Source organism: Sminthopsis crassicaudata, chromosome 4 (genome assembly GCF_048593235.1).
Source record: "Sminthopsis crassicaudata isolate SCR6 chromosome 4, ASM4859323v1, whole genome shotgun sequence".
NCBI classification, from domain to species: domain Eukaryota; kingdom Metazoa; phylum Chordata; class Mammalia; order Dasyuromorphia; family Dasyuridae; genus Sminthopsis; species Sminthopsis crassicaudata.
Window position 1 is genome coordinate 197,111,528 of NC_133620.1, and position 18,583 is coordinate 197,130,110.

Consider the following 18,583-nt stretch of genomic DNA (forward strand, 5'->3'; position numbering starts at 1 on the left):
AATATTTTTTCTTGATATTTTTTTTGTCTTTTGTATGGCTTATAAGAATCAATTATTAAATTGTTAAAATTTCAGTTTGACCACTTACAAACCAGAAATCAGCAGATGTTTCAAATCAGATCACAATTTATTGTTTTGATGAGCAATAGATTTAAGAAAATGATGGAGAAAATGTTAATAAGGGTGTTCCTGCATACATTTTTTTCAAAGAGCTGATTGTTAAACATTTATTAATATATCCCTACATAGGACCTAGGAGTTGACTCCAACTCTCCTGATCCCATGATCATAGATAGATTTAAAACTGAAAGGGATCTTAGAGACTATTTACTCCAGTCCCTATACTTTATAAATGAGGTGTGGACCAGAGAAGTTCATAATTTGCCCAAAGCCACACAGGTGAATCAGAAGCAGAATATAAATCTCAGCATTCTGACAGCTCTTCAAAACCCAAATTTCTTGTAGCAACATGTGAGTTATTACAGAACAGATAGGCAAAAAGGTGTTTTTTTTAAATTTTGGCAAAGTGGTAATTTGCAGCCCAAATTTAAATTCATTCTGAGTTTTAAGAGGGCAGGAGTGGAGGGTGGGAGTAGTTAGAGAATAGTCTGTCTTCTTTGGTATGTAATCCATCTACAGCCTTTTTTTTCCCTCTGAGATACCATGTATAGTAATTAGCCTACTCCTAGCAGGTCTATTAGGCTTTTTTTTTTTTTTTTTTTTAAAGAATTGTGTTTTGGCAAATTTATTTTTTCCCTCTTCTTGGGTTGTTTACCTGCTGAAGGAATAAAAAATAGCATGTTGTCCTTTTTGTCTACACAGATGATATTACAAAGGCCTTTATCTAGTGATGGATTTGTGCCAATTCTATCTTCCCGTCTTTCCATGTTCTCTTTTATACGGGGTGAGAAATGTTGGCCTTGGGATCCAGAAGGTCTATACTAAAATCTAAGCTTGTTACTATGAGGAAGTTAGCTTAATGCCTCAGTCTTCTGACTTGTAATAATATAACAATATTGATGACAATGACAGTTGGCATTCCTATAATGCTTTGAGTTTAAAAAAATATATTAACTTATTTGACCCTCACAATGACCCTGGGGCATAAATACAATTATTATTATCATTTAAAAGATAAAACAGAGTTTAAATGACTTTCCCTGATTCATATAGCTAAGGCAAGTTTTGAATTTACTCTAGATTTCATATTCTATTCACTCTGCCACCTAGTTATTGAGCATTGTTATCCCCATATGCAAAATGAGGATAATAAAACTTACATCATGTACCTCATAGGATTATTACTTAATTTTTTTTCGAGTGGCAACTGTGGTTAAGTGACTTATTGAAAGTCACCCAGCTAGTAAGTCAAGTGTCTGAAATTGAATTTGAACTCAGGTCCTCCTGACTAGAGGGCCAGTGTTCTATCTACTGTGCCATCTAGCTGCACCTGTAAGATCGCTATAAGGAAAGTGCTTTGTAAACCTTAAAGCCCTCTAGAAAAGTAAGTGATTATTTCTTATCATGATTATTATTACAAATGGTATCTTTCCAGCCCAAGAAAAATCAAGCCAATCAATAAGCATTTATTAAGTGCCTACTATTTGTCCTTGACAAATAACAAAGACACAAAAGAAGCAATTCATTCTCTCCAGGTTTCCGTTTTTCAGGGAGATTACATTTATCCATTATGTTTATACAAATTAGATACATAAAATAAATATGTGGCATTTTGGAGAGGGAAGATATTTGCATCTGAGGAAGAGAAAAAGATTCATATGAGATTTATTTGAGACTGGAGAAGTAAGACATTCTGGTTTTGGGAGATAAAGAAGAGATACATTCCTGTGATTGAAGAAGATTAGTACAAGGGAACAGAGATGGAATGTCTTCCCTAAGGAAGCAAGGCCAATATGGCTAAACGTATGATTTGTGAATAGGGGTGACATATAATAAGGTCAATATGGCATGTTGGGACATTGTAAAAGGCTTTAAATTTCCAGTTGTAGGAAGTTATATTTGATTCTAGAGACAATAAGTAGGTTGCACAGTGGATAAAGTTCAAGGACTAGATTTGGAAAGAGTTAGCTACTTGAATTTAAATCCAGCCTCAGACACTTAGCAACTATGTAATTCTGGGTAAGTCACTTAACCCTATTTGCCTCAGTTTCCTAGTCTGTAAAATGAGGAGGAGAAAGAAATGGCAAACCACTATCATATCTTTGTTAAAAACCACAAATGATTAAAAATGACTCAACAACAATAAGGAGTTCACTACTGAGACAATGATATTATTAGATCTTTTGCACAAGAAAAATTGTTTTGGCAACTATATGGAAGACAGATTGAAATGGGGAGAAACAAGAAGCAGGAAGACAAAACAGGAAACTATTGCAATAGTCCAGGTGAAAGGTAATGAAAGCCTGAACTAAGGTAATGGCTTGAGAAGTGAAGAACCAAATCCAAGAGAATATGTATCAGTGGAAACAATAAAATTGAGTATTTCATTGATTATGTGAGAGGGAGAGTGAAGAGTTGAGAATAATGTAAGGCTGAAAACTTAGAAAGGATCCTGGAAGAATGATGGTTGCTGTTCAGTCATTTCAGTCATGTCCAACTCTTCTTGACCTCATTTAGGGTTATCTTGGCAAACATACTGGTGTGATTTACTATTTCCCTCTCCAGCTCATTTTTCAGATGAGGAAACTGAAGCAAACAGAGTTAAGTGACTTTTCCAGGTCCATTCAGCTAATAAGTGTCTGGGATCAAATATGAACTCAAGTCATTCTGGATCCAAGTCCTGTGCTCTATCCACTGAGCTACCAGCTGTTCCTAGGATGATGGTGTTCTTAATAAAAAATATGGATGTTTGGAAATACAGAGATTATATGATTTACACAGATGAAGTTGTCCTTTTTCTCAGTTCACATTCTTTCATTCATTCAACAAATATTTGTAGTCTTGTTCTGTACCAATAGTTGCACAAGCTTCTGGTAATTGTAGTTCTAGGTCTGCAAAGAAGCTAAACCATCATGATGTCTGAGCTGGAGAAGCCTGGAAAATTTGGAATTAATCTCTCTGCACAGGGTAGGGGTTGAGAGTGAGAGAAGATTGGAGAGAGAGGAAATACAGCAGCAAAATGGGAGGATTTTTCATGAAGCCAAATTTTGAGCATGGAGCTATGGGAAACTTTTACTTTCAGCTCCACTTAATTAATGAGCCTTCTAGGGAGGCAGAGATTAATCTTTTCTGAGGAAATGCAAGATGTTAGTGAATTGTCTCCTTTCCTTCTCCATACTCATTTTTTTTTGTTTGAAAGGGTGAAGGTTTAAATCATAAGTCCCTTTTTTTGTTCAATTATTCCTTATTATTTAATTATTGCTTTAAATCTGTATTTTTCCTAGCTAAATGATAAAATCTATCTTATTTCTGCATATATATCTTTAATTTAGTAGAAAATAGATGAAACTTTTTGTTCTTTGAATACCCACAGAAATTTTATAAATTAGAGAAACAACTTTGGGGGGGGGGAATTGTTAGGAAATTTCTGCTGTAATTGAAGACGTGAATTATCATTATTATTTATTAATAATCTGCATTGATAGGCTCCCAAAAATCACAGAAAAAGATACATGAATTTTAAAGATTTCTATTCTTACTTGATAATAACAATAACAATCTGTATTAAAAGGATCCCAAATTATCAGGGCAAATGATGAATGGATCATTGCCTAGGGTTACAGAATGTTAACTTATTAGATATGCCCCAAAACTTTGAATATAGGTGGCTTGGCCAATTTCCACTCCTTCAAGTTTTTAGAGAGAAAGATTAAAAAATAAGGAAAGCATTCTCAATTCTAAGTTTGAAAGGGCAGAGACAGAAATTATTTGAAAGATTCAGCCATGCCCTTCCTTTCAGAAGAGAGAGGATGGTTAAAAAAATGTGAAGATAATTTCTTCTCACAATTTTACTTGCTAATTTGACAAAATCTTATAAATTTATATATTTTATGCCTATGCCAGATTAGTACTCTGACTCAAACATTTTATTTATTTTTCCATGTGACTGGGTGGTTTGTAGAGTAACTTTATAACAGTATCTCTTCTTTTTCTTCTTCCACTGATTCTCAACCAACCAATGTCCATCACAGTTCCCCTTTTCAGTAGTAGAGAACTATTTAATTATATATGTTTAATATATCAAATTACTCTCCCTTTCTCCCAATCTTTTACTCATTCTACAAATGAGAAAACTGAGGTCCAGAGTTTTATTTGAGACCACATAATTTATTAGTAATGGATTCAAAAATAGTAACTCATAGCCTAATATGCTTTCAATTATACTACAATTTGAAAAATTCTGGGATTTGATTTGTGTGGATGCTCTGTATACAATCCATATTTTAATTTCCCCACTTAGCTTTTGATCCCTTTTTAAGTTTAAATTTATTATTTATTTTAAGCATTCTTCACAAAAATATTTATAGGAGCTCTTTTTTGTGGTGGCAAAGAATTTTCTCACTTTATTTTTCTTGTTTTAATATAGATAATATGGAAATGCTTTACATGATTTTTAAAATATAATTAATATATTGCTTGTCTTCTGTCAATAGAAGAGAGGTGGAAAGGAAGAAGAAAATTTGGAACATAAATTTTAATATATGAGTGGAGTGAGAAGGACCAGAAACATATCGTACCCAGTGATAGCAAAATTGTAATGATTATCAGCTATGAAAGATTTAGCTACTCTGATCCAGGACAATTCCAAAGAACTCACTTTGCATCAAGTCATATGGGTCTTTCCATGTTATTCTGAAGCCATCCCCTTTGTAATTTCTTGCAGCACAATAATGCTCCATCATAATCACATGCCACAACTTGTTCATCTATTTCCCAATTCATGGCCAAACCCTCAAATTCGAATTGTTTGCCACCACAAAAAGGGCTGCTATAAATATTTTTGTACATATAGATCCTTTTTCTTCTTCTTTGATCTCTTTAGGAATATAGATCTACTAGTAGTACTTCTGGGCCAAAGGGTCAGTTTTGTAGTCCTTTGGAACATTGTTCCAAATTATTCTTTATAATGATTGGTCAGTCCACAACTTCACCAATAATTCATTAGTATACCTATTTTCCTTTATCCCCTTCTGCATTTATCATTTCTGATAACTATGAGATGGTTCCTTAGAGTAGTTTTCATTTATATTTCTCTAATCATTAGTGATTTAAAGCATTTTTATTTGACTATAGCTTTGATTCCTTTTTCTGAAAAGTGTCTGCATATAACCTTTGACCATTTGTTAATTGGATAATGGCTTTTGTTGAATAAGGTTGACTCAGTTCTTTATACATTTGAGAAATGAGAACTTTATCAGATAAATTTGCTTTAATTTTTTATATTACTTCTATGTCTATGGAATTTTAAAAGCAAAATGCTTTTCCTTAGTTACCTCTTTCAATTAAGTCTATTTTTGCTTTTGCTTTGTCCAAGATCACAATTGCTATCCTTGCTTTCTTTATTTCAGCCAAAAGCATACTATTCTTTCTGCTCAGCCCCTTATTATATGTCTTTGTGTCTCAAATGTGTTTCTTATAAATAAAATATCATTGAATTCTAGTTCATAATCTATTCTGCTATCTTCTTCTGTTTTATGAGTGAGTTCATTCCATTCAAATTCATAGTTATGATTACTATGTATTTCTCTCTATCTTATTTTTCTTCTGTTTATACTTGTCTTTCTCTTTTTATCTTGTCACTCCTCAAAAGTCTATTTGAGTTCTGATCATTGTCTCCCTTAACCCACTCTCCCTTTTATCACACCCCCACACACATTTTTTCTTATTTCTTTATATCTTCCTATTTTCCTATGGGGCAAGATATTTCTATACTCAACTGAATATATGAACCAATTGCAATGTATTGAACCAATTCCAATGTGATATTCAAGCACTATCCATCTCCCATACACCATATTTCCCCCTACATTATAAAAGCTCTTTCTTATATAACTCTTTTATGTGAGAAATTTTTCCATTCTTCCCTTTTTCCCTCTTTCTCTTTCTCCCAGTGCATACCTCTTTCTCTTCCCCCTCATGTTTTGAGATTATTCCAACATAATTGACTCACATTCATGCCATGTATTGTTGTTTAGTTTTCTAACTTTTTGTGATCCCCATTTAGGGTTTTCTGGGCAAAAATATTGGAGTAATATGCCATTTCTTTCTACAGTTCATTTTAAAAAAGAAATTGAGACAGACAGGGTTAGATGACTTGCCTAGAATCACAATATCGGTTAGTAAGTATCTGAGGCCTTAAACTCAGAAAGATCAACCTTAAATCCAGTCTTGCCCCTCTATTTACTGAGTCACATCATTACCCTCTTGTCTATATAGACATCTTTTAATTAAGCCCTAAAAATGATAAAAGTTCTTAGGATTACAGGTATTATATTTCCACATAGGAATGTAAATAGTTTAATTTTGTGGAATCCCTTATGATTACTCTTTAATGTTTACCTTTCTATGATTCTCTTGAGTTCTGAGTTTGAATGTCAGATTTTCTATTGAGCTCTGGTTTCTTTTTCTTCAGAAATGCATCATTAAATAGCCATTTACCCCCCTGAAGAATTATATTCAGTTTTGCTGGGTAGGTTATTCTTGGCTGTAGCCCTACTTCCTTTCAGAATATCATATTTTAAGTCCTTCACTTCAACATTGAAGTAGCTAAACTCTGTGTTACTGACTGTACTTCATGATAATCTGAATTTTTTTTTCTGAAAGCTTGTAATAAATCTCCTTATCTGGGAGCTCTGAAATCTGACTATAATAATCCAGGAGGGAGTATCATTTTGAGATTTTTTTTCACGAGTTGATCAAGATGCTTTGTATTTCTAATTTACCCTCCGGATCTACACTCTTAGGGCAGCTTTCCTTGATCATTTTTTGAAATATGATGTCTAGGTATTTTTAAAAATCATGGTAGTCAGGTAGGCTTAAATGATCTCTTGATTTATTTTCCAAGTCAATTGATTTTCTAATATAGTTCACATTTCCTTCTATTTTTTCATTCTTCTGACTTTGTTTTATTGTTTCTTGATGTCTTGTGAGATCATTAGCTTCCACTAGCCCAATTCTAATTTTTAAGGAACTATTTTCCTCAGTTATCTTTTGTATGCCTTTTTCATTTGGTCTGTTCTGCATTTTAAAGAATTCTTTTCTTCAGTAAATTTTTGTGCCTATTTTACTATTAGGCCAATTCTGTTTCTTAAGGTATTTTCTTCAGTATTTTTGTGGCTCTTTTACCAAGATGTTAATTTTTTTCATAATTTTCTTGCATCACTCTCATTTCTTTTCCTCCACTACTCTTCTCTCTTTAACTCTTTCAGATATTGTTGAGCTTGTATTCAATTAGCATTTTTCTTTGAGGTTTTTTCATGAAACTGTTTCCACATTAACTTTTTCTAAGTTTTTATCTCAGTCTTCTCTGCCATTGTAGGAAGTTTTCATGGTTAAGTTCTATGTTTGCTTGCTTATCTTTTCAGTCTATTTCTTACTTTTGAACTTTGTTAAAAGCTGGGCTCTCCAACTTGGATCATTGTCACAAGCTTCAAGTTTTTTTGTGCTGCTGTTTTCAGATGTTTATTTCTGGGGGTTTACAAGTTTTTGATGTTTCTGAGATAATATGATCCAAGCAAAAGTGTGGTCATTGCTCTTCTCATCTGTGCTCTGGCCTTTACCCAGATAGAACCCCTGTCCCCCTGCAGGTGCATATGCTAGCACCTTGGAATTGTGACCTAGTTCCCTGTTTTCCTTCAGTCCCTGCTCTCCTGCTATCACTCCTCTTTACCTTGGAACTATGACCAGGGTCCCTGATCCCTTATGTCTGACTTTTCTAACTTGGGATTGTAACACAGAACTACATATGGGCAATAGAATTGAAAATCAGTGCTGTCTATACTCAAGGCCAGCAAAGGGTCCCCTGTAATATCTTTCTGTCCAGTTGCCCCACCCCCTTACTATCTCTAAGATGAAAGCTCTTGAAGCTGTAATTGATAATCTCATTGATAATCTCATTGACATTGCTAAGACCTATCCACATTTTAATAGATAATTTTATGAGGTTCATCTGATGATCATGTTCCTCCCCAAACTTAGGTCATTCTCAGGCAACAGGCAACCTTTCCAGTTTGCTAAGTTCAGTCACAACTTCAAGCCCACTGGCATAGCTTTTTAAAAGCCGGTATCACTTCCATGCAACATAATACATATCAATCTCATGCTATTGCCACCAACAAATATTTGATTTATTAATATAATACCATAATGCATTTCTCTTCCTGAAATGAGCTAATGATACTCAGTTTCCCAGTATGTTTTATCCTAGACAACTACACTATTACAAAAGAAATTTTTTTTTAGTTTTATAATGTTGAATATGTCTTCTTTTATCCTATATAAATATTCATTGTTCATATATTACAGCAATCATGTTTTGAAATTTAAAGAAGGGAACCCTGCCCTTGCTATAAAGAGATGAAATAAATTAGCAACAAAGAGTACCCAAATATTTCCTTTTGGAAATTTGCATAAATGTGACAGATGATAAAATTTGTCAATGTATTAAATACTTCTCAGGAACATCTTTCAATGGTTAGGGGCCTTTGAAAGGGCATTACATCCCCAAGTTCATGGTAAGGACATCTAAGGTTAGCTAAGTAACAAGAGTGATTTTCAAAGTTGTATTTGTGGGAGCTAAGGGTTAAACTGCCACCACTGAATGTTTTTATCCTCTATGTTTAATGTACATGTATTTGTATATATAGTAGGCATCACTGTTCCTTCTATACTGATCAGTATCAATGTCATACTACTTCAGTCAATAAATAGCTGATTTATTGATCTTATTTGTGCAATGTATGTATATATATATATATGTGTGTGTGTGTATGTATGTGTGTGTATCTGTGTCTGTAGTTATATATGTATATATAAATTTTAAACACATATATTACACATACACATAAATTATATAGAACACAATCATGTAATTAAATTAAAAGGGATAAAGTGACAGGCCTAGAGTCAGGAAGACTCATCTCTCCAAGTTCAAATTTAATCTCAGATATCTGTGCGCCCCAAATCAAGTCTACCTAAAGAGGAATATAGAAATGCAAAAAATAGATATAGAAATACAGCTATAGAGATGTAGAAATTGAAGTAAATGTACTCAACACCTCATGAACTTTAAACACTCCTTCTAAAATTTACTCTTTTAGAACAAGTTTGTGTGTGTGTGTGTGTGTGTGTGTGTGTGTGTATGTGAGAGAGAGAGAGACAGAGAGAGAAAGAGAAAGAGAGAGAGAGAGAGACAGAGAGAGAGAGAGAGAGAGACAGACAGAGAGAGACAGAAAGACAGAGACAGAGAGAGACAGAGACAGAGACAGAGAGAGACAGAGAGAGAGACAGAGACAGAGACAGAGAGAGACAGAGACAGAGACAGACAGAGAGAGAGGAGAGAGAGAGAGAGAGAGAGAGAGAGAGAAGAGAGAGAGAGAGAGAGAGAGAGAGAGAGAGAGAGAGAGAGAGAGAGAGAGAGAGAGAGAGAGAGAGAGAGAGAGAGATTGTCCACTCAAACTCATATTAAGTGATGTTCTTTTAGTTTAGGAGCTTAAAAACATTCACTCTGTTGATATGGTGTTGGCTTCCATAGTTCTTGCCTATTTTTGCTTCCCTATTGAATACAATTTAAACTTGAGATAATACATACAAAGTATTATTTCATAAATATCACTTACTCATACTAATATTGTCCTTTACATAACCTTAAATAAACAGCACTTCTGATAATGACAAAGCTACACATTTCCAGCAAAACTCTTTGAATTGTGGGTCCATTTATCCCTGCTCCCTTGTAACTACTCTGTTTCCCATCATATTCTAGTTGGACCCTTCCTCACGATTTGGAATTTCACTTCAGTTTGAGAATTTTGTTGTTGTTGTTGGTTGGTTGGTTGGTTTTTGTACAATGATCAGCACTATTCTATGTATTCCAATCAAACTAAATGACTTTTGACTGCCATGTTGATTTGCAGTTGATTTAACAAACATTGAAAACCTGGAGGGTCATTTCCATAAACAAGGTGACTTGGGAAAAATTCATTCATTCATGCATGACATTCAGTTTTCCTCCAGAGGAAACAACTTACACAGGATCTTAGTAAATAATCATTTGCTTTTAGATCGGTCTCTGCATTGGGATTTTAGTTCACAATGGAAAATGGAATCCTATCCTAGTGTCCCCACTCTATTTTTCCTCCTCCCCTCCAGTTTTAAGTGAGTGATCCTTTTTTCTGAAATCTCTCGTACTGATGTAGATAATTTCTAAGCAATTATATATTTTGAAATATAACATACATGGATATAGGCAATGTATATATAACTTTGTATATTATAATTGGCATAGAAATTGGCTTTTTTTTGGGGGGGAATCTTATCCATCTTCCAAATGTTTATTCACTTCCTAGAATAATTATTGGGTAGCTGGGCAGCACAGTGGATGCTTGACTTGGAATCAGGAAGAGCTAAGTTCAAATTCTGCCTCAAATACTTATAAGCTTGTGAATCTGGGCAAGATAATTAATTTCTCTTTGACTCAGTGTCCTCATTTATAAATTGGGATAATAAAAGCATCTACTCCATGGGGCTATTGAAAAGAGTGAAATGAAATAGCATATGTCATACATTTTGTAAACCTTCAAACACTTTAAATGCTAGCTATTTTTATTATTGCCACAAAACTCCAAGCTCCTTGAGGACAGGACCATAATATTTTTTTCATCTTTGTACTCTTGCCACCTAAAGCATAGCATCACTCTCCTTCCCAGGTGATAGGATATAAAACAGGTTGAAAGTATTTAATAAATGTTGTTTGTTTTGTTTTTTGTTTGGCCTAATTGAGCTAAAAGTCATCAAGGAAGTATGGCACTGAAGAGTAGATTGACATGGAACACAAAGTCCAAAATGTCCAAAAGTTAAATGTTGGGTCTCTTAATGCAAAGAAAAGATGAGCTGGCCAGAGGGTTCCGCCCTCTTCAATTGCATTTCCAGCTGGCAGAGATGGGTACTTTCTCCTTCTGTTCCATTCTCACCATGATACTATTAACAAGGCAAAGCACAGGCTCCTCTGGCAGCCATTGGCAGCAACGCCCTTTACACATATCGTGTTGGATGCATTTGATTAAGGTTTTGCATTTCAGATCAAGGTGCCAACTTCACCAGTGCCTGTACAGGATTGTTGGCTTTGAATGTGTTCCCTAGATTGCAAATTGATTAGCTACTGTATGTCAGGGCAAGGCAGCCTGGGCAGTGAATCTTCTTCAAGTGGGTATGACTGCCAAGAAAGACTCCCCTCCTCCCCTCCTTCCTCTTCATTCCAGGCCGTTTGTTCGGCTGCAGCCTATTTGAGTTTGTCCATTAAAAACAAAGAAAAATCACCTGCCAGGAGAACAGCTTGAACAGATTGGGGCAGAAGTTGGAGCTCATCATTTTACAAGTTGGAGAGGCTTCAACTTTCGGTCCTGGGGTTTCCAAATCACATCCCTGCTCCAAAGGGAGAATCAAAGGTAACATTTTTAGCGAGAAGGCCCTCATTGCCTATCCCTCCTCATTCATTACATGGCCTTCACCAGCTGAGCAGCCTGATACATGCAGGGAGAAATTTTACTCACTGAAAGGCCATCCAAGTGGAAAGTTGGTTCACTTTCACTGAGCCTGAGTGGCACTGTGGCAGACTGGGACATTTAACAAATGAACAAGCAGACAATGCCCAAGTTGCTGTGACCAGTTCACAAAGCACTTTGGGTTCACTCATTTGTTCACAACTGCTATCTCATTTCCATTATTTTGGGAATTATTTAAAAGTACTTTATTTTTATGGCCTTTAATTTTGTTTGAATGCCCAGCTTGTAGTATGTTGAAAAACCTATTAATAGCAAATTAATGCTTTGAATATTTTAAGAGGATTCTGGTTAGACACAACCACATAAATAGCTAGCTAGTGGTATAATTGTAATTCTTTTGTAAAATAAATTTTATGGCTATCTTTTTTCATATTACCTACCCTTACAAGTCACCCCTTATAACAAAGAAGACACCAGTTTAACAAAACTAATCAATGGACTAAAGAGTCTGACATTACATCTAGAGATCCATACTCACAATATGGAGCCTTCTGCGAAGAAAGAGGAAAAAGGTCTTTGAAAGAATTTTTCATTATTATTTGGCAACATTGAGCTTTTTTTGTTTTATACATCTTTGTTCCATTTATATTGTTTGAGTCATTGTGTCTATTGTTTTCCTTATTATACTTACTTTACTCTGCAACAATTTGTATAAATCTTTTTTTATGTTACTATGTATTCATAATTTCTCACAGAATAATCAGTCCTGTTGAAAAAAAAATCCCATTACATCATGTACCACAAAGTAATGTTAATTGTTAATCATTAATCTTGGTTTTTCCCCCCAACATGTGAGATTAAAGGCAAAATAAAGAATGGCTTGATGTTAGAGTAACTGTATTATGTGAAGGGGAGAAGATCAGAATTTGACTCTTTGAGATTCTACAAATATTTAAGTCCAATGAATTTTTATTAAGCACATGCTTATGTTGGAGTTATAAAAACAAAAATGAAGAAGTTCCTGTCCACAAAGAATTTGCATTCTATTAGATTACCAACAGAAAATAATATCTAACAGAGAAGACCTTCAATCCTTGTTACCTTGGTGCCCAGAGTTCAATGATAACTCATCCTGAATAATAGTCCCTTAGAACTGTAAGAGTAAATTTTCTGTTCCGTGTTTAAGGTTTCAAGCAAGACATGGAGGCTGGCCTCTTCTTATAACAGAATATACATATGTCAGGACAAATGGCTAATCCTAGTAGCCTTGATCGACAGAACTAGGCACAGGAGAGTAAATTTCTCCTTTTGGGAAATGGTTACTATATATATTTTCACAGTGAGATGGGACCTCAGAGACCTAGTTCAATCCTTTCATTCTACAGGTGAGTAAAATGAGGCACAAGGAAGTTAAGTAAATTGCCTGGAGCGACTCATGTCAGAAAGGGAAACCCAAGCCCTCTGACTTCAAAACCAGTGTTCTTTTGATTATACCATGCCTCCTTTATCCGGAAAGAGGCAGATAGTCAACACTCAGGTTTATGGAGAGCATGATACTGAAGGTCTACAATGATCCTCTATGATTGAGGACTTGCAAATTAATTATATTATTAATTATAATTAATAATATTAATTATATTAACCCAGGGCTCTGGACTGTAGGATTTAGATAACCCTATAGATTTTTAAGAATTGACCTTGAGATCATCTAGTCAAACTTCTCATTCTACAAATGAGGAAACCAAGGTCCAGAAACATGAGATGATTTTTCACTTAGTAAATTTCTGAGCTTGTAAGTGCTAGAATGAGCAATGTCTTAACTCCTAGTCCATTTCTTCTTATTACTTAGAACATCACCAGTTTCATAGGAAGCCTTAGACAGGCATCTGGAATTCTGTAAATTCTTTTTTATTTATCCTCCAGATAAATAAAGAGATAATAAAATTAATGAATTCAAATCACCTGGCCCAGAAGTTAATATCCTCAGGCATCAAAAGAATTGGCAGTTAGGATTACTGAGCTACTGTCAGTGACCTCTGAAGCCCCTGAAGAGTGAGAAGGATACTGCAGGATTGAAGAAAGTCAAATATTCTCCCCATATTCAAGAAAGCAAAGAGGATGGTGATTTTCACTTTGATTGAAAAATTCTAAAATGCCCTATTAAGGAGATGGTTAATGATCATCCAGAAAAGAAAGCTGTGATCCCAAAGGACCAACATCAAGAACAGGTCATGCTCAATTAACTTCTTCCTCTTTCTTCCCCCCTTCTCCTCTTCTTCTTCTTCTTTTTTTTTTTTTTTTTAAATAGAGTATCTAGACTGACAGACTGGAGGAACGCCATAGTTGCAGTTTACTGAGATTTTAACAAAGAATTTCACTGAACCTGCTACTGAGCTGTGGGGTTAGATAATAGTTCAGTTAGGCAGACTTGGAACTGTTTGAATGACCAGAAATCAGTTAGCCTCTCCTAAGTGACATTTTCCTCCTATATAAATTTGGGGCTAATAAAAGCATCTACCTCACGGAGTTGTCGTGAGGATCAAATGACATATAGAACACTTTGCAAACCTTAAAATGCCATCTTAATGCTAACTATTCTTATTTGTAAAGAGACATCTAGTTCTGGCCAAGGGTTGGATCAATTGATCCCCTTTTGACTCAGATTCTCTATGATGTAGACAAAAGGTGGACCGTGCTTATCATAATTTTTCCTTGGTGTGGTCTTGGGGACTACAGATACCATTGGGCTATCCTATCACTATTAAACACATAATTCCACTTCACACACAGGACGCATCCATCAGTGACCCTTTTCGTACTTCACACACTGTGGAGGGGAAAAGAAAGGCAAGATGGGGGATGCGCTAGAATTTGCTAACTAAAGACAGGGAAGTATTCAGGGAGACAAGGAAATGATGCCCTCTAGGTTTTCATTCACCAAATTGGTTATATCTTGCAGCTGAAGTCTCGTGTTCTAATGACTCCTTTAGCAATCTCCCCTCCGCGTCCGCCGCGAAGCACACCGGAGCCAGATGTCAGCTCCATCCCTCAGGATGCAGCCGCCATGCCCAGCTCAGCCGCAGCGCAGGCGCTCACAGGTACGTCCGCGGAACTCGATACAAAAGGGTGCGTTGTGGGGCAGGGAGTTAGTGAATTGACTAATGGCTATTTGCTCCACGGTCACAGACATCAGTTGAGATCGATGTGACTGACGAGTTGGTTATCTCTGACAGTCAAGTGAAATCTATAATGACCAGAAATGTCGAGCTATGCTGTCTTGAGGTTTGGAGCATTCTGTTTTGGGTTTTCAATGAACCTGACGATGGTCCTGCTGAACGCATGGGGGAAGGGAGGTAGGAAAGAGTGTGGAGGGAAAAAAAAGAAAGCCCTGTTTTTCTTCTTTGCCGTCAGTCTTGATTTGAACCAATTCTAAGAAGATTCATCAGTGTCATCTTGTATACATTCATATTTTTTATTTTCTAGTTTTGTCTCTTTTTACAAACCCATCTTTATGTCATCAGTATTGGAGTAGGATGTATTTTAGCCAGTTTGGATTTCATATGAAATCAATTCTATGAAAGGGATCTAACATAAAATGATCTAATTCACTCATTCATTCATTTGTACATGAATGCATGAATCTATTCAACATCTGCTATGTGCTAGGAATTATTTTAGATGTTAGCGACAAAGATAAAAATTGAATGGTGATATGACTTGAGAAATTACATGTTATAGGGGAAAAACTCTCCCTTTGGAATTGGACAGGGCTCAAATCTTGCCTTTGATTCTGTCTACCAGTATGACCTTAGCTAAGTCATTTAACCTGAATTTTCTTATATATAAGATGAGGGGGTTGGAATAGAATTCTCTAAGGCCCTTTCTGGCTCTTAATCTATTATTATCTTATGAACCTATAATGTAATATTATTTATAAAGATCCTATATCCAAATATCCCCCCTATTAAAACTGAAAATTTCAATATCAGGAATTAATTTGTATTAATCTTTTAAAATCTAAAAAAAGCCCTGGTACTTATTTTTCAATGAATCAACCTTAGTGTGATTTTCTTTCCTTTTTAAAACAAAATCATTTATGCCTTTTGTATTAATATCACAGTCCCTTCCAATTATACTATGTTGTCTTCCTCACCCAAACCCCAGAATTATACTTCTTGTGAAACAAAGATAGTTAAATAAATCCTACTGACAGTGAATACTTCTGACTGTGTATGTAACACTCTGTACCTGTAATCTCCCACCTTTTTACCTTGAGAGAGAAAATGCTGAATCATTTCTTTTCTAGGATTAAGACTGATAACATATAATTACATATGATTATATTATATAACACAGTTATATAATTGACCATTATAATCATTGATTAGACTTAATTTTAATGTTACTTTCATTTACATTATTGTAGTCACTGGGAATATTCTCTTTTTCCGATTACTTCACTCTGAATTTAGTATATATTTTCCCATGTTTCTCTAAATTTCTCATATTCATCATTTGTTAAAGTTTAATAATTTTCCATTATATTTTTGTTTGTTGGACCATTCTCCAATTATAGATATTTATTTCACCTCCAACTTTTTTTTTCTATCATCACAGAAAGTGATGCTATGAATATTTTGTTGTTGAGTATCTGCCCAATAGAGAGAACTCTGGGTCAAAGTGGATGAACAATCTAGCCATTTCTCTTAATTCCAAATTGTTTTCCAATTCATAGATCCATTAACAGTGTATTTAGTGTGTCTATTTTCTAATAGTTCCTTCAACATCTGTCATTTACAATTTGACAAATGTGAGGTGAAATATTAGAGCTAATTTAATTTATATTTTAGTAGATATTTGGAGTAGTCTTTCATATGGTTGTTCATAGTTTGCAAAAAAGCTGTTTTTGTCTTTTTATTACTTATCTATTGACTCTTGATATTATATATTGTGTTATTGCTTTATATAGCTTAGAGACCAGAGTTTATGAATATTTGATACAAATTTGTATTGGTTTTATTTGTGCAAAAGCTTTTTAACTTTAGGTAGTCAAAGCTGTCTATTTTTTGTTTTAAGATAAAATCTATACTTCCTTTGGTAAATAATTATTCTGCTAGTCATAATTGTGAAAGGTATGTTCTCTTTAAGAAAAAAGAAAGACAGAAAAATCTGTGACCATCTATATAGAATATCCCAAAAGTCTTAGTGCATAGTCAGGGCAACTAGATGGCACAGTGGATAGAGCACCAGCCATGAAGTCAGGAGGACCTGAGTTCAAATCTTCTGTCAGACACTTAATACTTCCTAGCTATGTGACCCTGGGCAAGTCACTTAACCTCAATTGCCTCAGCAAAAAACAAACAAACAAGCAAACAAATAAACAGTAGCAGTTTAAATACTAAAAACATACAAAAATTACCTTCAAAGGTTATTTTAGTTTTTTTTTTAAATTAAAGTTTCTTATTAACTATAACCAACATCTTGTGTTGTAGGTTGCAATAAGTGATTTTTTTGGACTTTGCAAAAATTTTCTTGAGATGCTGCTCAGTGACTGGAACAATTGCATCAGTAGCATTAGCTTTAAGATCAATGAAAGAAAACTATTTTTGCATGTATTTGGGAAAATAAAATACTATTAAATTTAGAAAACTAAAAGATTTTATTATTAAAAAAGATCATGCAAACAATGAGATTTTGAAGCATACATTTTTGATGCGCATCTACAAAATAATCCTAATATATATAAATCAGGTTATTGAGGTGGCAAATTTACTGGTCTGAGAAAGTGTTTTCCAGAAAACAAAATTAAAATTAAGTTATTATTCATAATTCATAAACTTAAATAAGCATAAAAGAACTAAAATCTATAGAGAATACTCTATTTAGATAAATTGTTTATTTGAAATAAGTAATAGTACACGATGCTGTACTAAAACCAAGTTTCTCTCTAGTTTTTAGTTTCTCAGCAATTTTTATGGGCTAGAAAGTCCTTTCATCAATAGCTTAATGTAAGTTTCACGATTATTTTCTTCAAAAGAGTATTTATTTGTTGGAAACAATACTTCCTGAAAGGGTTGAATAAAAGGAGAGAAAAACTGCAAAGGAAGAAAGGGGATAGAAAAGGAAGGCTATGGTCATGATGACATCTTATCAACTTCACATTTTTGTTTATAGATAACCATTCAGAGATGGAAGTTTATAAAGTAAAATGTAAGATAGATTTAATAAATGGCCTTAGAGAAAGATAATGGTACATAATGGTGATTGAGTCAACTTTGGAGTCAAGTGGATGTGGAGTCTGATTCATATTAGGTGCATAATTATAGGCAAGATATGTAACCCCTCAATTCCCCAGACACCTAAGACAAGGGGGCAATGAGATTTAGTGGGAAAAGTTTAGGTTCTGGAGACACAGGAACTGGGTTCAAATCCTGGCTCAGATGTTTACTATCATCTCGAAAAGGTGGGAGTTCAGCTAGATTGCATCTGAGATTCTTTCCAATTTGAGATCTATGATTCTATATACTTTGAGTTAGAAAGAAGTTGCTGTCAATGGACAGTTTTAAGTCTTTTTCTGATCTTTTCAAAAACAAGGAAATTCTAGGTGATTATATATATTATATTATAATATGATCAATTCCATTCTTTAAAAAAAAAAAAAACACTTTTTTTTTTTTCTATTAAAAAGTCTTATTTTCTCTCACCACCTTCCAGGAGGGAAAAAATAAAATCCTTGTAACAAATATGAATGGTCTATCAGAATAAATTCCAGTATTGTCCAGTCTAAAAGTGCATGCCTTATTTTGCATCTTTAGGAAGCAGGAAACACCCTTTATCATTGATCTCCTTGAATCCTAGTTTGATCATTATGCTGATCAGAAGTTTTAAGTCTTTCAAAGTTG

The 18,583-nt window shown here is 34.4% G+C and overlaps 1 protein-coding gene across 1 annotated transcript in view; it reads left to right on the forward strand.

Moving 5' to 3' along the window:
- Positions 1 to 18,583, forward strand: part of SCML4 (Scm polycomb group protein like 4) — a 185,835-nt gene that overhangs the window by 94,053 nt on the left and 73,199 nt on the right. The window contains exon 3 of the mRNA XM_074310158.1: positions 14,641 to 14,779. Within this exon, the coding sequence (XP_074166259.1) occupies positions 14,641 to 14,779 (139 nt within the window). The remainder of the gene's footprint in view (positions 1 to 14,640; positions 14,780 to 18,583) is intronic.